Source organism: Camelus bactrianus, chromosome 2, assembly GCF_048773025.1.
Source record: "Camelus bactrianus isolate YW-2024 breed Bactrian camel chromosome 2, ASM4877302v1, whole genome shotgun sequence".
Lineage (NCBI taxonomy): Eukaryota > Metazoa > Chordata > Mammalia > Artiodactyla > Camelidae > Camelus > Camelus bactrianus.
Window position 1 is genome coordinate 95,675,718 of NC_133540.1, and position 25,498 is coordinate 95,701,215.

General features: G+C 37.4%; 1 protein-coding gene across 1 annotated transcript in view; it reads right to left on the bottom strand.

The window, feature by feature from the left end:
• Positions 1-13,979: 13,979 nt before the first annotated feature.
• HSD17B11 (hydroxysteroid 17-beta dehydrogenase 11) overlaps positions 13,980-25,498 on the bottom strand; it is a 33,942-nt gene continuing 22,423 nt past the window's right edge. The window contains exons 6-7 of the mRNA XM_010966193.3: positions 16,935-17,051; positions 13,980-14,650 (exon numbers count right to left, since the gene is read on the bottom strand). Coding sequence (XP_010964495.2) covers positions 14,560-14,650; positions 16,935-17,051 — 208 coding nt within the window. The 3' untranslated portion in view covers positions 13,980-14,559. The remainder of the gene's footprint in view (positions 14,651-16,934; positions 17,052-25,498) is intronic.

The window sequence follows — 25,498 nt, forward strand, 5'->3', positions numbered from 1 at the left end:
TGCTAATCACAAAAAAACAGACATCTTAAGTTAATGATTTAGTGCTTTTCTAAGTATGGGAAGATGGGTTCCTTGACATTATTCCTTTGATATGCCCCTTAAGTATCTTAGGCCAATATCCTGTTTTTGTCTATCCTGAATTCCTCTCAGTGTGCATGGTTGGGGGCTACAGTGGCTGATGTCTTGATAGCCAGCAACATTCATTGTTTACAGATTGGCAGGCAACATTTTATTCTTTGTCCACAGCCCTGAAGTTTTACCTCTAGAAATAATTCTAGAGATAGTACATCAGCTAATGGTCTCTTGGTGTCTCTCTGCAAACTATTTTTTTTTTTAATGAAGGAAAAGGAGAAAGTAGAGATACTATCTTATGGAAACTAAGTATGGACTAGCCAAGCTTAGTTTGATTTCATTTATTCATAAATGCTCAGCATCCATATTTCAGACAGCTAATCATTTTACATGAGATGACCATTTCCCTGAAAACCTCTTGAGTTTGGGGGAGATTGTAGGTTATATAAAGCAATCAGTTCTCTTTGTGATAATATAGGGAAGAGTATTAGATCAGGAGCCAGAAGTCTCCTACTTAAAAGTGGTGTGACTTCCAATACCCAAAAAGTAGAAACACTCAAGTGTACATCAATGGGTAAACAAAATGTGATATATACATACATAAGGGAGCAAAATTTACCACCCCAAAATATGTCTCCTTGGCATGGGAATTAATTTAGGTTGATTATTTTTAAGAAACAGAACACTCAAGAAGTCTTTGTTTTTACTTCCCAATAAGCTGTCTAAAGATTTTAAATAAAGGGCCCATTCCCAGAATAGCACTATCACCAGAGCTATCTACAAAGAGTATAGGCTAGGTGTGGACTCAGGGTCTCAAGATCGGAGTTCACTGTGTCCCATTGTCCCTGCATGGCCCAGCAAACATTTGTTTACCAAACATTTGCTTTCCCATCTCCATATAAATTTCCTCTTTCCCCTTTGAAACCTCAAACCACTACCCTCCATATCCTCTTTTGTCTTTAGCTGACGGTATTTAAGGTGAGGGCTTCAGCCCATTTTGGCAAGTTACTCAGTTTTGCTGGTATACATGTTATTAACTTTTATTTGACTGTCTTCTGTTAATCTTTTTCATGCCAATTTAATTCTTACCCAGCCAGAAGAATCCAGAAGGGTAGAGTAAAATTTCTCCCTGCCTAAAATATACAATGCAATGTTATTTATCCTTAAAATGAAATGCAGTTCTGACACATGCTACAACATGGTTGAATCTTCAAAAAATGCTAGGTGAAATAAGCAAGACACAAAAGGACAAATATATGATTCCACTTGTAAAACCTAGAATAGTCAAATACACAGAGACAGAAAGTAGAATGCTGGTTACCAGGCCTGGGAATGGGGTTGGCTAGGGAGAATGAGGAGCTGCTGTTTAAGAGATATGGAGTTTCAATTCAAGGTGATGAAAAAGTTATAGAGATGACAGCCTCATGTAAATCAATGAAATTGGAACGCTCTCTCACACCATATACAAAAATAAACTCAAAATGGTTTAGAGACCTAAATATAAGACATGATGCCATAAAACTCCTAGAGTTCTAGGAGAGAACATAGGCAAAATATTCTCTGACATAAATTGTAGCAATGTTTTTTAGATCAATCTCTCAAGGCAAAATAAATAAAAGCAAAAATAAACAAAATGGGACCTAATCAAATTTAAAAGCTTTTGCACAGCAAGGGAAACCATAAACAAATGAAAAGACAATCTATGGAATGAAACAAAATATTTGCAAACAATATGACTGATAAGGGCTTAATTTCCAAAATATATAAACAGCTCATACAACTCAATATCAAAAAACAAACAAACCAATCAGAAAGTGGGCAGAAGACCTAAATAGACATTTCTCTGAAGAAGACATACCAATGAGAAGATGGCCAATAGGCACATGAAATATGCTCAATGTCACTAATTATTAGAGAAATGCAAAAACCACAATGAAGTAACATCTCATAGCAGTCAGTGGCCATCATCAAAAAGTCTACAAAAATAAATGCTGGGAAGGGTGCAGACAAAAGGGAACCCTCCTACACTATTGGTGGTAATGTAAATTGGTGCAGCCACTATGGAGAACGTATGGAGAGTCGTTATAAAACTGAAATTAGAGCTACCCCATGATCAAGTAATTCCACTCCTTGACAAAAAAAAAAAAAAAAAAAAAAAAAAAAAGGTGGAAAAGACAAAAACTCTAATTCAAAAAGATACATCCATTCCAATGTTCATAGCAGCACTATTTACTATAGCCAAGATATGGAAGCAACCTCAATGTCCACTGACAGATGAATAGATAAAGAAAATGTGGTAGATATATAATGGAATACTACTCAGCCATAAAAAGAATGAAACAATGCCATTTGCTGCAACATGGATGGACCTAGAGAATATCACACTAAGTGAACTAAGTCAGACAGAAAAAGACAAATATATGATATCACTTATATGTGGAATCTAAAAAAAATGAGAAAAAAGAACTTATTTATAAAATAGAAACAGGCTCATAGTCATAGAAGACAAACTTATGGTTATCAAAGGGGAAAGGAGTGGGGGAAGGATAAATTAGGAGTATGGGATTAATAGCTACATACTACTATATACAAAATAAACAATAAGGATTTATTATATAGCACAGGGAACTATATTTAGTATCTTGGAATAACCTACAGTGGAAAATTATCTGAAAAATAAAGTATAACTGAATCACCTTACTGAACACCTGAAACTAACACAATATTGTAAATCAACTATACTTCAATTTTAAAAAGTTATGGAGATAGATGGTGGTGATGGTTCCACAATAATATGAATATACTTAATGCCATTGAACTGTCCTTTTAAAAGTGGTTAAAGTAGTAAATATTATGTTATGTATATTTTACCACACACACACAAAAAGTGGTATGACTTCAGGCAATCCTTTTTATTTTTCCTATGTGTCAGTTTTCTAATCTGGAAAATAAAGATGAAAATAAGTGCTTCTGGGTAAAATGCTTTTACTCAACACAGACCTTCACCACACACCATAAGCTCAACGTTCCTCACACCCACACACAAGGGGGTTATGAAGATTAAAAGAGAGATCATGTATATGAAGTAGATTTGCTAGTAGTAAATGGTTATGAGAGAGGTGATTAGGAGGCTTACTGACCCTGGCTGATTTGGAAGGGAAAGACAGTGCCAGGCTGATGAAAGGCAGGACATCTCTCTTATCCCACAGCTGGCTCCTTAATTACAAGGACTTAGTCATACCACAGGACGATTTATGTTCCACCATTGCTGCATTAATTCCAAGGACATACCCCAGTTTCTCTTTCTTTGTTCTCTTCCTCCCCCTGAAGTTTCAGTTTTAGGGCTGAGCTGCATGACAGAAGAGCCAATAGTAGAAGATGACTGGCACCCCTGGAATGAAGATAATGGTGGCAGAACCTTCTGATAAAAGACCCTGCAGCTGATCGTGGGCTGGAGCTGTCTCCACCAGCTACCCACTAGAGTACTTTCTTTTCCTCTCTCTCTGAGCAATAAAAGCAACTCTTTTTTCACTTGGTCCCTCTCCCTCTGTTGGGAATTCTTTCCCAGTTGGCGGGCAAGGACCCATACACTGGGGAGGGGTTGCCCACCCGTTTGTTGGGCTTTCCAATTTGTGAGTTCCTCTATCCACTAATAGTTATATAAACCAAATAATAATAATGGTCGTTATTTAAATTTATTAAGCATTTACTATATGCCATGGACTTATTTAAGGGCTTTCTATAGCAACTTATTTAATCCTCACAGGAAGTATTTGAAGTACTATTAGAGTGAGCATTGTACAGATGAAGAAACTGATGGATAGAAGAGTGAAGTAACTTGCTGAAGTCACATAGCCAGCGAGAGTTTGAGTTAGGACTCTAACCCAGGAAATCAGATTGGAAAACCCCAACTTTCAACTTAGACCAACTAAGTTAAAACCAACCAGCCAAATGGCTCTCAACCAAGGATACTTTTGCCCCAAAGGAGACATTGTGCCATGTCTGGAGACATTTTTGGTTGTCACACCTCAGGTGTGCTAGTGATATCTGGTGGGTAAAGGCCAGGAATGTTGCTAAACATCTTCCAATGCACAGACAGCCCTGAGCATTGAAGGAAAGGACTATCTAGCCCCAAATGGCAGTGGCACTGGGGTTGAGACATCGTGACCTGGGCTATGCCATATTGCATTGGAGAGAGTATAATTGATTCTTTGAGTTTTAACCCTGAGTATGTTTACAAAAAAGAGCACTTGGCTATACCAGTCTGCATGTAGGTTTGTAGTGATGTTTATATGGAGCCATATAAATGTTTAAATATTAACATAGGTGATTTAGATCAGACTTCATGCTGGCTGCAATGTCAGGAACCTGTTTTCAGGCTGAATGTCTATAACTTCAATATTCTGCTTGCTCAGAGTGGGCCAGGCCAGAGGACCCACACTATTCAAATTCATATACTACTGATAGACTTCTTAAAGGCAATTAAAAATTTACAGAAAGATCTAGATACTTTTACCTACTGGGGTATTTGTATTATACAAGAATTAAGAAACTTTGACGAAGCGAAAGTCACTTTGTTAGTGTTACTTAGTTCACATTATGCTCAAATAGTTTGGATGCTGAGAAATTTCATTCAGCCTGAGATCTCCTGGAGAACTACCTTTTATTTTATTTTTGTTATTTTTGGGTCAGAATGTTTATATTCCTCACACACAAGGGTCTACTTTCTCAACAATGCTAGAAGCACAGAATCTTCCCCTTGCTTTTTTTTTTTTTAAGTTTTTGGAGACTTTTGTTTGCATGTCTTTATAACATAATTGGCTTCATTTCAATGAATTTTCATGATAAGTAAAAACGTTTAGTTGCTCTGAACTCATTTCATGTCAGTTTTTTCCTGTAGATATGAATGAAGGCACATTGAGTTTACCATTAACTTGCCTTCACATCACATTTTAAGATGAGTTGCTTTGGGGAAAATTTTCTCGACTAAACTAATACCATTTATAACATTTAAGTTCTTACTAAACTGAAATATTTTCTGAATTTTGTCTGCTTTTTTCTTTTCAGTTACTGTCCCTCTTGAGAGCCACCTCTTTAAGTGCCAATTTTAGAAAGATAATGATTTTTACACAGGTAATAATAACAAGAAAGGGAAAAAGATGGAACAGCATAACTAGCAGATTTATCATTTGGAACACAGATAATAATGATGTTAATATTTAATTATAGCAAAAGAAAGTGAAGGAAAAAGAGAATGTGTGAGAGAACATTGGCAGAGGTATCATCCGAGTTGGATTTCACATTCCAAGCAGAGCCATTCTGTGACTGTCACTTGCACACTGTAGAGTTCAGGAATTGACATGATATTGTAATTGATGGTGGGTAGGTAGTATATTATGATGTAAAGAAGGTCAGTGCTGGGTCAAGATGGTGGAGTGGTGGGACCATGAGCTCGCTTCACTCCAAGACTACAATGAAATCACAACTGACTGCTGAACAACCATTGGAAAAAAAGACTGGAAACTAGCAAAAACAATCTTCAGCTGGAAACAAAAAGGAAACCACACCAGGACGGTAGAAGGGGCATGCTCACGGAATAATCAGGCCCCATACCCCCGGGGTGGGTGACCCACAAACTGAATAATTAAGTTGCAGATGCCCTCCCACAGGAGGGAGAGCTCTAAGCCCCACATCAGTCTCTCCAGCCCCAGGTTCTGGCATTGGGAGGAGGAGGAGACCTCAGGACATCTGGTTTTGAAGGCCAACAGAGCTTAGCTCCAGGATTCCCACAGGACTAGGGGAAACAGAGACTTCATTCTCTTGGGAAGCGTACAAGTGTGTGCTCGAGTGTGCCAGGTCTAAGGGCAGAGGCAGTGATTTCATAGGAACCTGGGCCTGCCTGCTGGTTTGGGAGGGTCTCCTGGGGACATAGGGGATGGCTGTGGCTCACCCAGGGACATAAAAACTTGTGGCAGACATTCCAGGAGTGTTCATCTGTGTGAACTTTCCTGGAGGCTGACATCTTGATTGGATCTTTAACACCAAGACCTAGCCCCACTCAACAGCCTGTTGGGAAGCCTCAGGCAAAACAGCAAACCAGGTCCCATCAGCAGATCTCCTAAGCCACAAACGTCTCTAGACACAGCCCTACCCATCAGAGGTCCAGGACCAAGCTTCAACTAGCAGTGGGCAGGCACCAGATCCTGCCAGGAAACCTGCATTAAGCCTCTAGTCCAGCCTCATCCACTAGAGGCAGGTACTAAAAATAAGAAAACAACAATCCCAAACCCTATGGAAGGAATCCACAAACACAGACTAGACTCTACACTGGGACTGGCTGGACCCTGGCCCTTGGGTGACAAGAGAGGAGTGTACTGCTGGGACGCATAGGACATCTCCCACAGAGGGCCACCTCTCCAAGGTATCGAAACATAACTAACCTACCTAAAAATACAAATAGAAAGACAGACAATGAGAGGTGGCAGAGGAATATCTCCCAGGCCAAGGCACAAGATAAAATCCCAGAAGAAGAAATAAGCAATGAAGAGATAGGCAATTTATCTGAGAAAGAGTTTAAAGTAATGATGGCGAAGATGTTCAGAGAACTCAAGAGGAGTATAGATGTACAGAGTGAAGTTTTTAGCAAAGAGTTGGAAAATATAAAGAATACCAAAACAGAGTTGAAAAATAAAATCACTGAAATGAGTATTACACTAGAAGGAACCAACAATAGACTAAATGATGCAGAAGAATGAATCAATAAGCTAGAAGACAGATTAGTGGAAATCACTACTGCAGAACAGAAAAAAGAAAAAAGAATGAAAAGAAATGAGGATAGCTTAAGAGAACTCAACAATGCTAGAAGCATAGAATCTGCCCCTTGCTTGACACATGAAGCATGCTAATATTCACATAATAGGGGTCCTAGAAAGAGAAGAGAGAGAGAAAGAACCTGAGAAAAATTTTGGAGAGATAATAACTGAAAACTTCCCCAACTTGGCAAAGGAAACAGTCACCCAAGTCCAAGAAGTGCAGAGAGTTCTACATAGGATCAACCCAAAGAGGAACATGCCAAGGCATGTAGTAATCAAACTGACAAATATTAAGGATAAGGAGAAAATATTAAAATTAGTAAGGGAAAACGTATTTTGCTATTTTTGATGCACTGGAAATGTTTATGCCAGTTATAAAATTCTGGTTTTTGAAGTGAAAAAAAAAAAAAGGTGAATGAAGGGCTACAAATGCAAAATATCCTTCTTTCTTATCGGTGAGTTGTGTTCCATTATGTATATATGCTGCATATTCTTTATCCATTCATCTATTGATGTACACTTTGGATGCTTCTGTATCTCAGCAATTATAAATAATGTTGCTGTTAATAGTGGGGTATATGTATCTTTTTAAATTAATTCTTATTTTGTGGTTGGCTTTATGCCTTTGATAACTATGTAAGTTTAAAAGCTAAAGCTCTAAACTTTCTTAAAAACAATAAACAGTACATATATGTAAATTTAAAAATATGTGCAGTATATTGTGTATTTGTATTTACATGCAATATGTTGTATATGTACAGTCAAATTGTAACAATTCTACCTAATAAAACTGAAAAAAAAAGAAAGTTGACACTAAGGCATTATTACTTTGAGACCATAAAAAGAGGAGGTTATAGGATTTATGCACATTATTTTGATCCACTGTTTGTTAGTCTGTAAGTACCTGCCAAGTAGAAGCTTAGGAATATGATCTCTTCAAATGAAAACTTTCTTCCTCCTTTCTGGGGGTTTTCATTAGTTCAAGTGTTCTGTGTACTGCCAAATTGTTAAAGCAGTATCAGGTAGTCTTAAAGGTCATATAAACTCCAACCTGAGGCTGCAAAGCCTAGTATCTATCCAACCAAACAACCCCCCAATTCACACCTCATATAGAGCCTCAGTGTATTTCTGGTTTATAAAACCCCTCTCTTCCTTTCCACACATCTATCCTACTTCTTTCCCTGGACTAGCAAAAAAAGAGTCCTGACCTCTGTAATCTGCTACTCAATCTTCCTTTCCTGGTTCCCCTCATTATTTTTATTTCCCTATCAATTCCACTATTCCTGTCTACCAAGGACCTGTCTCTTTTGCTTTCAACTATTTTTGGATCTCTTCCATCATAAAAATACTCGGTGAAATTTTTACCCACTTCATCCCTGTTTGCCATCCTGTCTTTCATATCTTACTGTCAAGTTTAATCTACAGTGGTTGCCTCTGTTTTCTGGCTACTCATTTCCCTAGGAGTATAATTGCCCTTTTACTCTTCACCTGGTACAAGATGCTATGACAGTCCTAAATATAAGGAGTTTTGTGAGCTCACAGGAAGGGCACATCGCCCAGTCCTGATGATGGGGTGGGAGGTGAGCCATAGATGGAACCTAAAGGGTGAGCAGGGGTTAGCTAGATGATGAAGGGGATAGGAATGTTCCAGGTATAGGAAATCATGTGTGCAGGCACTGGAGGTGAGGTCATGGCATATTCAAGGAATAGGAAGTTCTCCCTTGGAGAACAGAGTGTCGGGTAGAGAGAAGATAGAGAGCACAGCAAAGACTCAGTCTCTCAGAGTCTTAGCCTCAGTGAAGACTGGGAAAAGGTTTTGAGCAGGGGACTGCCATCATCAGATTTAGACATGTTGCAGGATGGAGAATGTACTGGAAGAAAGACAGGAATAGATGGAGGGAGACTAGTTAGGAGGCTTCTCAGTAATCCAGGCCAGAGATGACAGTGGTCGGAATGAGGCTGGTGGCAAAGGAGATACTTACAAGCTAGAATAATAAAAGAAATAGGCATTTCTTTAATAAATATATATCAAATACTTAGTAAGTTTTATGGGCTATTCTGGGCATTGGGGATACAGCAGTGAACAAAATACATTAAAGCAAATCACTTCCCTTGGGGAGCTAATGCTCTAGAGGCAATGTGGACAACAAAGAGCATAAATAAGTAACATGTATAGTATGTTCCATAATGATAAATGCCAAGGAGAAAATCAGAGAACAGAGGGAGAAACGGAATCTTGTGTGTAGACTGTGTAGTCAGGATTGCAGTTTTAGGTACAGGGTGAAAAATTCTGAAAAGACATTAAGAAAAAGACTTAAAGGAAAGGGAGCTAGCTATGTGGATCTGGAAGAAGAGATTCTGGAGAGGAAAGAGCAATGTACAAGGTCTTGACATGAGTATATGTCTGGTGGGTCCAAGAAACATCAAGGGACCAGTGTGGCTGGAGTGAACTGAAAGAGAGTGAAGGTAGAGTGATGGCTAGTTTTACAGGTCAACATAGCTAGGCTATAGTTCCCAGTTATTCAATCACTCATCTAAGTATTGCTGTGAAGATATTTTGTAGATGTGGTTAACGTCTACAATCAGTAGTCTTTAAATAAAAGGAAATTATTCTTGATAATGTGGATGGGCTGCGTCCCATCCATTGGAAGTCTCTGAAAGAAAAACTGAGCTTTCTCTGTGCTATAGGCTGAGCATTTGAGTCCCTCCAAGGTTCACATGTTGAAACCTAATCCCCAGCATCATGGTATTTGGAAGTCGGGTGTTTGTTACAGGGCCCAGAGGTAAGACCAGGTATGAATCCCAGGATTAGAGACACACAAAATGAAGCCAATATTCATTTCACAAATCACTTGGTTTTTGCACACAACACGGGTTAAGTCAAAGTAGGGAAAACAGGAAAGGGGATTACAAGCCACTCCAAGGAGAAGCCTGGGAAGGAGGCATCTCAGCATGAGCTGTGGTCTTTGGTCCTGTAACAAGCTGTGAGTGGGACGACAGAGCCTCTGGCAGCACTGGTCTAGAAAAACTCTCAGCAGCTGGAGTTGGGTCCTCCAGGAAAAGTCGCCAGTTGCTTGGCTTAGTGGGCTCGTTTTAAGGAGTCTGCCAGTGAGGTGTAATGGTTATGCCCCAGGGAGATCTTGTCTCTGTCCTTCTGTTCCAGTGAAATATTTCCATGATTCCTTATTTAAAGTAACCCTTATTTAAAGTAACCCTCTTAATTTATCACTCTAACACATTTGAAGTCCTATATTGGATATTTCAAAACAACTAATAGTGAAGTTGACACTGGCCATTGTGATTGCATTCTGAATTACTTACTGTAGCTTAAATCCTATGAGTTTCACAGAAGATGACGAGGAATCATAACCCAAGAGAAATCACATGACAAGTTGGGGACTTCGATAGGTGACTAGGTCATGGAGGTGAAGCCCCATGAATGGGATTACAGTCTTACAGAAGAGGCCTCAGAGAACTCCCCTGCCCCTTCTGTCCTGTGAGGACACAGTGCGAAGACAGGCTGGCTGGCTGTGAACCTGCAAGCAGGTAACCAGCCACCAAATCTGCTGATGTCTTGATCTTGGACTTCCCAGCCTCCAGAACTGTGAAGAATAATTTTCTGTTGCTTACAAGCCACTCAGTATTTGGCATTCTGTTATAGCATCCTGAACTAAGACACCCCGAGTGAGAAGAAATTCTGCCTCAAAACTGCAGAATCAACTTCTGCCCAAGACTTCCCAGCCTGTCAGCCTCCTCTACAACTTTCACGCTTGATAGCTTCCCACAATCATGTGAGTCAATCCCTTGAAATACCTTCTGTCTGTCTACCAGTAAGTATGTATATAAAATCTCCTACTGGTTATGTTTTTCTGGAGGGCCCTGACTAATATAAGTAGTAAGGTAACAGGTAGGAAGACTGGACCACATATCACTTTGTAGGTCATGGTAAGGACTGTTGCTTTAAGTTTTAGATGAGAAGCTAAGGAAGGATTTTGATCTGAAGCATGACATGATCTCATATTCTAAAAAATCATTCTGGCTGCTGTTTTGGGAATAGCAAAACAGGAACAAGAGGTGATGGTGACTTGGATCAGGATGGTAGCAGTGGGGTGATAAGAGGTGATAGAATTCTGGATATATTTTCAAGGTAGAAAAAACAGAGTTGTTTTCATAATGGATGTGGGGAATGAGAGAGGGGAATCAAGGATGACACAAATCTTTTTGGCCTGAGCAAACAGAAAATGGGGTTTGGAGCAGGTTTGGAGCATCAAACGCTCACTTTTGGCAATAGAACCTTGAAATGCCTATTGGCCATACGGGCAGAGATAGCAAGAAAGCATCTGGATGTGTCTGGTGCTCAGAGGGAAGATTTAGGCTGGAAATAGAAATGTGGGAATGGTGATTGATATTGAATGTGTGTGGTGGGAATTAGGTTTTTGGTGTGGTGAGAGATGAGGGTGAGGGGAAGGTAGGAAGAAGGTATAACTCCAGGTTTCTGGCTTAGACAGTTGTTAAAAATGGCATTCTCTGTTAGGGAATGTGGATGGGGTAGAGAAGATGCTAGGTTTTGTATGTGTTGATTTTAAAACATTTATTTAACTGGAACTGGAGGTAATCTAGGAGACTATGTAATCTAATTTGATTCTCTCATAGATGAAGAAACTGAGGTTCCAGAAAGGCTAGCTTGTATTAGATTAACCAGTGCTGCTGCTTTTTTTTTTTTTTTTTTTTTTTGCAGTACTAGGGTACCTTTAATTAAAGTGAAGACTACAAAAGTAAAAGGCACATCTCCTCAGTTCTGAAGTTGATCCAGGCACCTCCAAACTAAAAAAAAAAAAAAAAAAAAAAAAAAAAAAAAGAAGGAAAAAGAAAAAAAGAAAAAAAAAGAAAAGAATTTAGTGGGGTCAGATTGGCTCTCAGGTCAAGTGGAAATTTCCTATCTATTTTGGGGAAGGATTTGATGTCTGGCATAGATTAAGACTACCCCAATTATTTTCAGGCTCAGTAGTTTAATTTCAGGAAACTTTAGACTGTGGTGATACTGGGCCAGGCCAGGCTAGATTTTTTTTTTTAGGTGGAATAATTGGGTATCTGCACTGCAGCATTTTATTCTACCTTTAAATAATTCCTAGATTGAACAGTTTAAATTGCCAACTGAGATTTTCACTGGCTGATTTTGGAATATTGTTTAAATATGAAGGAAAGCTTGGGTAAAAGGAAGAAGAGGGTGTTAAGGGATATAGTTCAACTCTCTAAGAAGTCCACTGAAGCTGTGTGGTAGTGAGGCCAGCAAACATGGGTTTAAATCCTCAGCGTGACTTCTAAGTAGCTCTGTGATTTTAAGTGTCTGGTGGACCTCTCTGGGCTATAGTCATCTGTAAGCCAGGGATAATGAAGTCACACACACACACAGAACTGTCCATGGAAGTAAACCTATCACCGTATCTGGGAGAGGAAGCTCTTGATTGCACCCTTCCCCACAGTAAAATACTTATTAGCCATTTACTCACTAGCCAAGTTGGTGTTGAAGATGTACTGAGGGTCAATTTTCATCCTTTTCCTTGGCTTGATTCTCCATGCTTTCATTTCCATTAAAAAGTATAGATTTCTGGCAAATGGGAATGGTGGTGGGGAACAGGGGTAGGGAAGAGTGTTTCTGAAGCAAGCATGGAAGTATTCTCAAAGGGAATATAAGAGAGGCTGGTGAGTCCTAGCAGTCCCATGGCAGGACCCCAGGGTGACAGGAAAGGCTCAGAGGAAGGTTTTAAGATTATGTCCAGGGAGGGTGGTTCCCTGCCACAGTCAGGACTTCTGTACCCTGCAAAGGAGAGAGCCATCAGTCATCAAGATGCCAGTTTAGGACCACAGGGTACCATGACAGCTGACAATTCGAAGTATTTTCCCACTTAGCCCAAGGCAATGTAAGCCTCTTTGATTTTGGTGTGACCCTCACAAGGAGCCCTGCTGATGGCTGAGAAAGATTTTCCTACTAAACTGTTGAGAAGTGGGTTCAGAGTAAGGATTAGTGTCATTCAACTAACACTTAAAATTTTTCAGACTTAGAGTCACAGCAGTAATTGCCTGATGTTGGTGAATTGAAGCAAGCTTTTTTATTTTTTTAAAATGCAGAAAACAATATTCAGAACCCTTGCAGCATTCATTCACCTGCCAGCAGAGTAGGGCTCCAGCCTCTGAGGTTCCTCTGGGTTCCTGCTTACCACTGCTGTGTTCATAGCTATTTCTAGTCCTTCAACAGTGTGCATGACACAGGACTGCTGGGGATTAAATGGCAAACTGTCCCTAGTATGTGGCTAACATTCAATACAGGGGACTGATTACCATTCTGTCAGCATATCCAAGCAAAAGAGTGAAGAAGTACTTATTTCTCATAATGGTTAATACCAAAATTCATCCAAGTGTTAATTTTAGACAAGTGTCTTAAGAGCCAAAGCATGTTTATTGTGAAAAGAGGAAAGTTATCAGTACACTTTGGGCCTCAGTTATTTCACTAAAGTTTCACTAAAGGCTTTCTCCTAGCCTGCTTCACTCTTCCACTTGGCAAGCTGGAACAGGTATAACTTAATCAAAAGAATAAACAATCTGCTTCAAAATGAGTTAGAAGATGACTATAACTGACTCTCCACCTGCTAATGTCATTCTCTGCTAACATGGTAGGGTCCAGGACACCTATAAGCTCTGTGGTGACTTGCAGGTACTCTAGCAAAGCTAAAGTATGGAGAGGACTCTGTGCTACTTTATTCAAATATAATGATGTTTTGGAAAGCAGGCATTTTGGGACTCAGATATATACTTACCTCAACTAAATGCAGAATTTGGTTAACAGCAATTGTGTTTTGATTCTCTGTATCAGATGAGGTTAGCTGATGGGAAAGAGGGAGAAATGTATTGTCGAAATGATACCTTCAGATGAAATTTCCTTATGTTATAGAATCTATAGTATAACCTTCCTTAAACAGACTTCCAGATACTAAAAAGAGAAAAAGAAAAGCAGACCTTGATTACATAATCTATTTTCCTTTAATTTGAAGGTTAAGCTATGTTCTGTTCAAAACAAAAAGATAGAAACACCAAAAGTTTAAATTTGATCCATTTATTATTATTGCCACTTATGTGTACATTCTCCCAATTCTCTGCCTCAAATCTCAATGATGCCTTTATACTCGCAACATGTGTCCATCTCCAGTTTCCTTGTGCTGAAATGTCTGGCATTGGAATGTGAGGTATTTCTCAGGAAGCAGAGTAGTAATGTGTAGGGTGAAATGTTTGAGCAATATTTCTTACATCATGTGAAATTCACTATGAAATGCCACTAGATATAGTCCTTCATGAAAAGGAAATATAAATTATATAAAATTTAAGTGATTAAAAATAAAAATTATCTTAAACATCTATAGTATAAACTTTGCAAAGCCTTTAGATGAGCTACAAAATCTTGGAAATTAATGTAAAACTCTTTCTTTTCCTCCACTTTCCATAAGATCAGTTCCTAAGATAGTTCTGTGTATTATATGAAATTAGAACCTGCTGGAGCCTCAAAAGGTGGTATTAAAAAAAATGATAATTAGGAAAAGCAGAAGTCCAAACATTAAAATTCTGGTTAATATTATATGAAATCAACTTAAACCTGGTAAATCATTTTAAAAAAAAAACGGACTTATTGTTTTTTAATTTTATATCCAACAACTGCATCAAACCTAATATTGATCTTTCGTCTTAAAATTGCCAGGAAACGCTCAGGAAGGGTCCTAAAAGAAAGATAACATGAAATAATTAGGAAAGTAATATTAAGTGCATTTGTAAAATATCTTTAAAAATACTTATATTTATCAAGTATCATGTCCATGTTCATCTTAAATAAGATTAAGAACTTTAACTCTGAGTCACCACTATATGTTCTTTCCAGTGAAATCCATTTCCTTTTCAAAAGGAAAAGGAAAGTTTAACCTTCTTTAGGGTAGGAGTGACCTGAAAGATTTAGTCTTCAAAATAAATATACTTGAATACTTTTCAAAAGATCTAAGAGACAAGGTGTATAGAACTGAATAGTTCAGGTACTAAACGGCTTAAAAAAAAAGAAACCTGACCCTAGAGAGAAAGTAAGAATAGGAACTAATTTTATACTTTATAATCCAGAAACTATTAAAATGTTCCATTAAAAGACTAGGGACACAGAATTGCTGAAAGAAAATGCAGAAAATACACTTGGTTTTTGAGCATAATGCTGAACAAATTATTTAACTTTTGAGTTTAAATTTCTTACATGTAAATGAAAGAATTAACACTTACCCCCACAGTGTTCTTATGACTAATCAATGTGTTAATATAAAATGCCTTAATTTTATGGTGATGGACACACAGTAGGTTAATTTTTATCTCCCTACCCCATCCTTAAGTATATTGAGGAACTTGTCACATTCCAATGAGTCTGAGAGAAACTGAACAGAGTATGTAAACTTGTGTAAATATGTACAGACATCTGCTTAGATGGCATTAAAATAAGGTTTAGAAACTGAGCAGCAAACATTCATATTCAGAGAAAAATCAGGGCAATATTAATAATAGTGATAATTATAATAATAATTCTGGTATATAGCATTTATTACTTATAGTATGCTGAATATTTTAAATGCATTTTATTTATCTCTCACAGGCCTATAAAGTCCTGTTGTCTCCATATAACAGATGAAGAAACTGAGCTTCAAAGAAGTTAGATAACTCATCCATGTCCACATAGCAAATCACAAAAACACAGATTCATCTGTGATAAAAGTCTGGGGAAACTTTAATCATCAAACATTTTGGTGCCTCCTCTGTGTCCATCAACTCTTCAAAGCTCGGGAGATGTAGTGATGAAAACCAGACAAAATTCCTTCCCTCAGAAAGTTACATTCTAAAGACCATGATCACTGAACACTTACATAATGGGACAAGCATAATGGGAAACACTTTGCAGGTTTTAACTCATTTATTTTCCAAGAAGATCCTTGAGCTTTACTATCTAAACCTATTATTTTTAACTGACTTCCTAAAGGATCCATGCTGGGGAAGTCTGACTCTAGGGACAGGCAGGCAGCAAGAGAGCAACAGGCTATTTTTTCCCCCCTGACCTAAGGCACCTCCTCACTTTCCCCTATTACCTGACCAGTGTCATTGCCACACAACTTTCCCAGAAGAGTAATGGGGCAATGTGTTATGCATTCTTTAAAAGAGTGGTTTCCAATCTTGGCTGTATGTTAGAATCACAGAGAAAGTTGTATCTCTTAGAGACCAAGCCACACTCTAGACCAATTAAATCAGAATCTTGGGGAGTAGGTCTCAGGCATTAATTAGCATTTTAAAAACTCCCAGGTAAGTTCTAGTGGGCACCAAAGTTGGGAGTTACTGCTCCAAAAAAATGCTTCTCAAATTTGAATGTCCATACAAATCACCTGTGGGTCTTATTAAAATGCAAATTCTGATTCAGGAGATCAGGAGATTCTATATTTCCAATAAACTCCCAGGTGATGGTGATGCTGCTCATCCATGGACCACATTTGAAGGAGCAAGGCTTAAAGGTCTCTAAAATTATAAGAGATTATGTAGCAATTCTTATGCTTCAGGATGACTTTGCAAAGAGCTCAATGATTATCTGTTGTATATTTAAATGACTATCTAAAACCTAACTATGGTCTCCTCCAATATCACTGTCCCATAATTCCATTATGTAATAATGATTAAAAACTATCCTCCTTCCTATTCATTCATTTATAAGACAAAACTTCCAGAAATGTATAAATTTCTTTCTTAAAAAAAAAAAAACACTTAAAACTTGTGGAAATTATTTAATTTCTTTCCCCATTTGCTATACCAATCTTGTTTGAATTATTAACAAATGTGGTTTTAAAAATGGATGGATTCCTTAAGCCTATTATTTTTATTAACTTAATTCCATTTAATTGTACTTTATCAAATGACTGACTTTAAATCTGAATTAAAACATGTAATAGATAATCTTCATGTGTAATGCTGACAAACATAACTGTCACTTACTTTTCTAACACTGAAAAAAAACTTAAAGAAGATGGAACAAAGATCATTTTCTGCTCAGTCAGGATCCCATCTATCAGCTTGTTTACCACTTCCTCAGGTTCCAGAGTGGGTCCCAAACTGAAATCAGAAGCAGTCTTCAGAAATGAAACATTTCACGGAGGCTTCAGCTTTGGTTTGGTGCAAAACAAGTGAGTTAAATTACCATAGCATAACTGACTTGAAGCATCTAGCCTATCACAGGGACTCAAAGATGGTAGCTGTTTTCACATTAATAATAATAGCAAAACAAAACCATTTATTAAGACTCGAAAATAATTTAGCTAGATTAGGACTGACAAATTCACTTTTAAATCCTTAGAAGTCTTCAGAAAGAAGTCAGATACCATTATACAAGTTTTATTATTATATTAAGTGTATAATTTCTAAAGTATCAGAGGACTTAAAATACAGGGGTATGCTCAGCTCTAAGTCCTTGATCTCCATATGGAACCCTTATATTTATTAGGTCTTGATTTAATTTTTAGCTTTGTTACTTTGTTCCATTTTACATCTTTACTGTGTAATCACCCTGGTATTATGCATTACTGAGTAAGAGGTGGTCCCTAAAAAGTGACCTTTGTTCTCTGAGCGCTAGAATAAGTGCATTTAGGATAGAGTTACAAAAGAGTTAGTCCTGTTTTGTTTTTTTTTTTTTAACATTTTATTAATGACTTTGAAAGAAAGATAAATAATTAAATTTACTCATGAAACTTGCTAATGTCACCAAATTGTATGGGAGACTAACATTTTGGAGAGGCAGATTTTAAATGTGTGTGAATAGTTTAAGAGAACTGAGACAAAAATAATGGGATGAGGTTCTTTAGGAACAAATACAGAATAGTTCATTCAGAAAGAAAAATATGCAGTAAAGTAAAACTGGGACAACTGAAAAGTGTAGTATTGTACTTAAAAGTGGGCAAGATAATTGTATACATGGAGGAGAGCAGAACCTAAAATATATATAACATAATCTTTCATTCTCAGCATAGGTCAGTCATTTGTTAGAAAACTGTGTTCACCCCAGGACCCAGATGCAATAGTATTACATATGAAAAGCTTGCAGAGGTGACAGGAGAGGCAATGTAATAATGAAAGTAATGGCTTTTGGCCCAATGGAGGCAAAATGAAAGGTAATAGAAGCTTGAAGACTAAGCAGTCCTTTAGCCTGTGGGATAGGCAGGTAATGGGGACCAAGGAGGATGACTCTAGAAACTGAAGAATGCTTGTGCCTTGAACAGTGTTCAGAGGGAAAGTTACTTTCTGGCATATTGCTACCAGACCTCAATATTCCCATGTTCCATCCCTACCAATAAAATGGTGTTGCACTGAGCAAACTTTTCTAAGTTATTTGATCTCTTTGCCTAAGGTCTTAGCCTCTGTCAGAAGAATTTTTGTTAAATTTAATGGTTGTCCAATATCATGATATTAAGAAGACCAAAAGGCTTCAATTGCTTCATAGAAAAAAATTTTAATCTTTAATCATTAAAATGCCAGTACACAGAAATATTTTCCCTGATAATTTACATTAATAAGAGTTGCAAATCCTATTAAATAAATGTTGATAACGGATTTTGTAGAAACTATCCAAAAACACTTTCAGCCAATCTGTTGGGGTGGAGAAGAAGAATGTATGTGTGATTATAAGAATACTTAAGGAGAAAGAATATTTTCAGGTAGAAGGACTGTGTTTGATTATCTAATTTTACCACTTAAGTAGCTGAATAATTTGGGGGATGATATTTTCACTCATCAAAGCTCAGGTTTTTGTTTTTGTGTTTAATCTGAAAAATGGAGGTAATGCAGTGGTATGCTGGTAAATGTGTATCAACTGGCTCTCCAGGGGACAGAATTACCAGTTTAGTAGCGTTTTCCAGTTTCTATGGTATAAATACTCCCAATATGGCAATTCAAGCTACCAATATGGCATCACTGAATGAACATAAGGTGGCTTCAGTACTCTACTGGTAACATTGTGGTTAAATGGGAAATACACATACAAATATTTATACAGTTATAGTATACTGATGTTACTTGTCACCTTCTTATATAACATTTTCTTTTTTATGGTACTAGCCAATGAAAACTAATAGCTTTCTGTAGCAAACACACAACTAAATTTTTAGAGAAAGTAAATTTTCTTATGTAAAGTACATATTGGAGAGTAGACATTTTAAAAGGATGATTCAGAACATCCAATTATTCTTAATCTAATAAATTCAGATTATAGTGCATTGTTTGTATCACTAATAGAAAAGAAAAAGATAACTTATTTAAGGGCAAAGCATTTAACTAAAAATTGCTCATATACCTAATAATAAAGCCCCAAAATACATGAAGCAAAAAAATGACAGAATTGAAGAGAAATATGGATAGTTTAAAAAAAAGAGCTGGAGACATTAATCCCACTTTCAACAATGAACTGAACAGCTAAACAGAAAATCAACAAGGAAATAGAAAACTTGAACAACAGTATAAATTAACCAAACTAACAGTACCTATAGAACAATTCACCCAACAGCAATAGAATACATATTCCTCTGAAGGGCACAATAAACATTCTCCAGGACAGATCTTATGTTAGACCACAAAACAAACCTCATTAAATGTAAAAATACTGAAATCATATAAAGTATGGTCTCTGACCATAGTGAAATGAAATTAGAAATTGGTAACAGTGCACACCAAAGGTCATTGCAGCATTATTTACAATAGCCAAGATATGGAAGTAACCTAAATGTCCATTAATATATGAGTAAATAAAGAAGATATATATTTATACAGCAGAATATTACTCAGCCTTTAAAAAAAGAAATCTTGCCATTTGCAACAACATGGATGGATCTAGAGAGTATTATGCTAAGTGAAATAAGTCGGACAGAGAAAGACAAATATCATATTATCTCACTTATATGTGGAATCTAAAAAACAAAACAAACAAATAAACAAAACAAAACAAAAACAAACTCACACAGAGAACAAATGAGTGGTTGCCAGAGGGGAGGTGGGGGGAAGGGGAAGGGACAAAATAGGTGAAGGGGATAAAGAGGTACAAACCTCCAGTTATAAAATAAATAAGCCACAGGATGTATTATATAGCATAAGGAATATGGTCAATAATACTGTAATAACTGTGTGGGGACAGATGGTTACTCGATTTATCGTGGTGATCATTTCATTAAGTATGTAAATATCAAATCACTATGTAGTATACCTGAAACTAACATAATATTGTACATGAACTATATTTCAATAAAAAAGAAATCGGTAACATACTGTGGAAAATTCACAAATATGTGGAAATCAACCAATGGGACAAAGAAGAAATCATAGGAAATTAGAGAGTATTTTAAGATGAACTAAAAAACAAAGCATACCAAAATTTATTGGACACAGCAAGAGCAGTGTTCAGAGGGAATTTATAGCTATAAACACCTACATTAAAAAAGAAGAAAGATTTCAAATCAATAACCTAACTTTCACCTTAAGAATCTAGAAAAAAAAACTAAACCTAAAGCAAACAAAATAAAGGAAATAATAGAGATTAAAGCAGAGATAAATGAAAGAATAGAAGACAACAGAAAGAATCAATGACTCTTGGGGAATGATGGAAATGTTAGGTATCTTGATTGTGGTAGTGTTTTCATAGGTATATACATCTATCAAAATTCATCAAATTGTACATTTGAAATATGTGTAGTTTACTGTATAGAAATTATACCACAATAAAGTCATTTCAAAAAACTCAGTGAAACCAAAAGTTGACTCCTTGAAAAGATCAACAAAATTGACAATTTTTTTGCTAGAACTGATCAAGAAAAGAGAGAAGACAAACTATTACAATCAAGAATAAAAGTGAATTCATTACTGAGTTCCTACTACCAACCTTACAGAAATAAAAAGGACTATAAAAGAATACTGTGAACAATTATATGCCAAAAATTAAATAACCTAAACAAAATGTACAAATTCCTAGGAACACACAAAGTACCAAAACTGACTCAAGCAGAAATAAAAAAACCTGAGTATACCTTTAACAAAAGATTGAATTAGTAATCAAAAAAATCCCAGCAAAGAAAAGCCCAGGATTAGAGGGCTTCATGATGAGCTCTACCCGACATATAAAGAATTAACACCAGTCCTTCTCAAAGTCTTTCAAAAAACAGAAGAGGAGAGAATTCTTCCCAACTCATTCTATGAGGCCAGAATTACCCTGTTACTGGAGCCAAAGATATCACTAGAAAACTATATACCAATATCTCTTATGCATATAGATGCACATGTCATCAATGAAATACCATCAAATCAAATCCAGCATCAAACTAAAAGGATTATATACCATGGCCAAGTGAGATTTATTCCAGGAATGCAAGGTGGTTCACCATATAAAAATCAATGAATGTACTATACCATATTAATAGAATGAAGCAAAAGATCATCACCATACACACAGAAAAATCATTTAACAAAATCTAATACCCTTTAATGAGAAAAAAAAAATCACTCAACAACCTAGAAACACAAAGGAACTTCCTTAACTTGATTTTTATAAGCTCTTGTATGCATGCAGTCTGATTTGTGTGAGCAGAGTGGAATATAGAAGATAATAGGACTTATTAAATAAAAAGATGATTGTGAGCCTTTCTAATAATCAAAAATACACTACTATAACATAGAAGTACTGGTTTTTTCCTGTCATGTTGGTAAAGATTAAAAATATGCTAATATCCAAAGCTGGCAAAGGTGAGAGGAATGGACACTTTATACCCTGTTGGGGGGAGGATAAATTAGGACAATTCTTCTGGAGGGCAATCTAATAAATCTATCAAAAGTAAATAAATTCCTTTGATCCAATAATTCATTTAAAAAATTATAATAAAATAGTCAGAAAAGTGCACAAAGATACACACACACATATATACATGTACATGTGTACACATATATGAATATATAAACATGTAATACATATATGTATACATGCACACATAAACAAGGATATGCGTTTGTTACAATAATTAAAGATTTGAGATTTAAATGTCCATCGATAGACAAGATGTATATCCAAGGATTGTTAGGTGAACAAAAAGAATAAGGTAAGAAAAAAGCTAAGAGTAAGGTAAGTAAAGTAAGCTCTTTATACATCAGCACAGAAAGTTGACAGCAGCACATTGTTAAGTCAAAAAGGCAGCTTATAGAATAGTATGTATGTTTCCATGTACCAGAAGAAGAAATCATTAAGAAGTATAGCCTCTTAAATTAGAAAGCTTTAACTGGAGATCTAATTTTTCAATAAAGTGATCTCTGGAAGAGTAGCAATTTTGAAGGGGCTTTTCTCCATATTACTTAAGTTTTGATTATAATCATCATGCATTATCAGGAATTCAATAAAGCTACTTCCAATGAAGTATTTAATATACATTAAAAATAATGATTCTTAGGAAAAAAATTCAATTTAAAATTTCTATTAAAAAACAAAGCTAGGAATAGAAGGGCATTTGAAGTCAGAGACCTAGGTAGGAATTCTGATCTGTCACTCTGGGACAGTGTGACCTTGGGTAATTTTCTTAAATTCTCCAAGTTCCAGTTTCTTTGTCCATAAAATGAGCATAGTATGATTTATCTTGCAGAATGGATATAAGGATTAGAATAGGGTAGGCAAACTATGATGGGCCCAAATCTTGTCCTCCTGGATGAAAGATTAGAAGTAATTTATAGAAGATATTTAGACCTAGTAGGGTACCTGGTATTTAGTAGGCTTTCAGTAAATGCTTTTAATAAGGTGATCTCTTGACATCCAAATTTATTTAATAAAAATAACTCTTAGCTGTCAAAAAATTACTTGTAGCACCTGATTATCCTTAATTCCAATAAACTTGTATTATTCTGCATTACAACTCACACATTGCAGTTTCTTTGCAATGTGTTAGATGTATAAATATAATAACCAATAAACTACATCTAAAAGAGAATTTAAGTTCCAACATTAATATGATACAAACTATATTGAATCAGAGATTTAGATGTTGGTTCAGTTTTCTTCTTTCAGAAAGGCTGTCCTCTGTGTAAAAAAGAAAATTTTGGGCTGAATCTCAGTTCTTCTAAATATGGGCAAGTTACTTGATCTCTCTAAGCAAAGCATTCTTAAGAGGTTTAAGAAAATTACGGGGGGAGAAGGGGCCAAGATGGCGGAGTAGAAGGATGATCATAGCTCACCCTCTCCCACAGATACACCAAAATTCACATCCACGGACCTACCCAGCCAACCAGAGCACCTGCTTAACTCCAACAGAACATCGCCCTTTTCAAAAGACAAAGATGCCACAAATCTGGTAGGAGAAAAGGAAAAAAGAAGAAAAAGCAAAACAGTGCGGGACCAGGCCTGCAGGGAGGGAGCGGCAAAGGAGGACTAGCACTCGTTTGCTGAATATCCCCATCTCCAATGGAGAGACCAGCGGGACAGAGGTGGAACCTCAGAGGCTCAGATCTGTATGGAGCACCCCTTGACCGACAGAACTAAGTTAAACAGGCACAAAGGGTCCCTGCAACACCCAGCCTGGAGACATGAGCTGGGGGCTGGGACAGGCTGCTGGAGGACTGGGGCAGCTGCACTGAGGCACCCCCGGGGGACTGCAGGGTGCTGTGCGCTGTGGCTGGGAGGGGATACAGAGCAGAACAACCTGGGCCCCCCATAAATTAATGAAAAAAAAAAAAAAAAGCAAAGCAACATGGCTGGTGTGCCCTGGGGGGAGGGGCACCATAGCCTTTGTTGCCTCAGACCCACGGCACCATTACTGGTGCTTCTCGGGAGAACAGAGGTGGAGCGCAGCCACAGCCGCCATATGCTCCTGTGCACAGCGCCTGGGTGGGGGCGGGGCCAAGACCTGAATCCGCACCTGGGGGCCCCCATCCTTCCAGGCAGGACTGAGACTTGTTTACAGCCTGAGGCAGATAGGATCTTTCTGTCCTGGTACCTCAGGGAACTTGCACCACCAAGACAAACAAGGAGCTGAGTTTTGGCATGAAGCAGGGGTGGGGCTGTTCTGCTGTCTTCCCTGGGGCCGCCTACGAAGCACCACCAGAGGTAGAGCAGGCAGCTGCACAGAGCAGTGGAGCGATCGGAGCAATCAGGACTGGGAGATGGCGGGTGGCCACTGCCTTCCATGCAGGAGTGCAGCACCTGACCTTGGTGCTGGGAGGGGGCGCAATTGACCCGCCTACCTCACCTGAGCGCAGCGTCTGACTGTGGCATTGGGAAGGAGAGTGACCCGCCCGCCCACTGAGATGGAGCACAGCACCTGACCCAGTGTTGGGAGGGGGTGTGATCCGCTTGCTGACAGGCACTGGGAGCAGCATGGTGGAGGGCGCCAAAGGAGGGTCTCTGGAAACAGCAAGCTGAGTTCACAAAATGGCGAAGACAGAAAGACTTCTCAATAAAATCATTAAGTGTGCACAGTCTCCAGGAGAACACCCCCCCCATTTTTTTTTGTTTTAATCTTGTTTTTAATCTGTTCTACTTTTATTACCTTTTTAATCTTTACTTTTTAAACAATTGTATATGTCTACAGTTTTAATCCCTCTTAAAATTTTCTTTTAAGATCTTTTTATTATTATTATTTAAAAAAATCCACCTCATTTCATTTTTATTTCTCTTGGTTTTGATCTTCTGTTATTGATTATACACAAGTTTTAAATATTGCTTTCTGATCTTTTCTCTTTTTTTAAGGTTTTTAAAAGACATCTCAACTCGATTGCTATTCTGCTTCAACTTGCTCTTCTATTATTGATTATATACTGTTTTCAAACTTTTTTTCTCCATTCTTTTAAAATTCTCTCTCTCTTTTTTTAAGTTTTATTCCTGCATAGGCTTTAGGTAGATAAATAAATAAACTCCTTAAGGACCACAATAGATAACTGATACTCCTTAAGCCACAGTGCCAGAGAGATATGAGCAATAAGAAGAAGCAGAGGAACCACTCCCAATTAAAAGAGCAAGAGAAATCCCCTGAAAGCATGATCAATGAAATAGACATTGATGGCCTACTAGATCAATATTTCAAAATAGGAGTGATCAAAGTACTGAAGGAACTAAAAGAGATAGTGTTTAGAGATATAAAATATGTCAAAAATGAAATTGAAGCTATAAAGAAGAGCCAACTAGAATTGGTAAACTCATTGGCTGAAATGAGAACTAATCAAAAGGCTATACACAGCAGGCTAGACAATGTAGAGGAACAGCTAAGTGACCTAGAAGACAGGACAACAGAAAGTACCCAATCAGAACAGCTGAGAGAAAAACAAATAAAAAACAATGAAATCAATATAAGGGACCTATGGGATAATATAAAGCATGCCAATCTACGCATAATAGGGGTTCCAGAAGAGGAAGAAAGAACAAAGGGGATTGAAAAGGTATTGGAAGAAATCAGGACTGAATACTTCCCAAATCTAAAGAAGGAATCAGATATCCAAGTACAGGAGGCTCAGAGGGTCCCAAACAGGAAGAACCCAAACAGACCCACACCAAGACA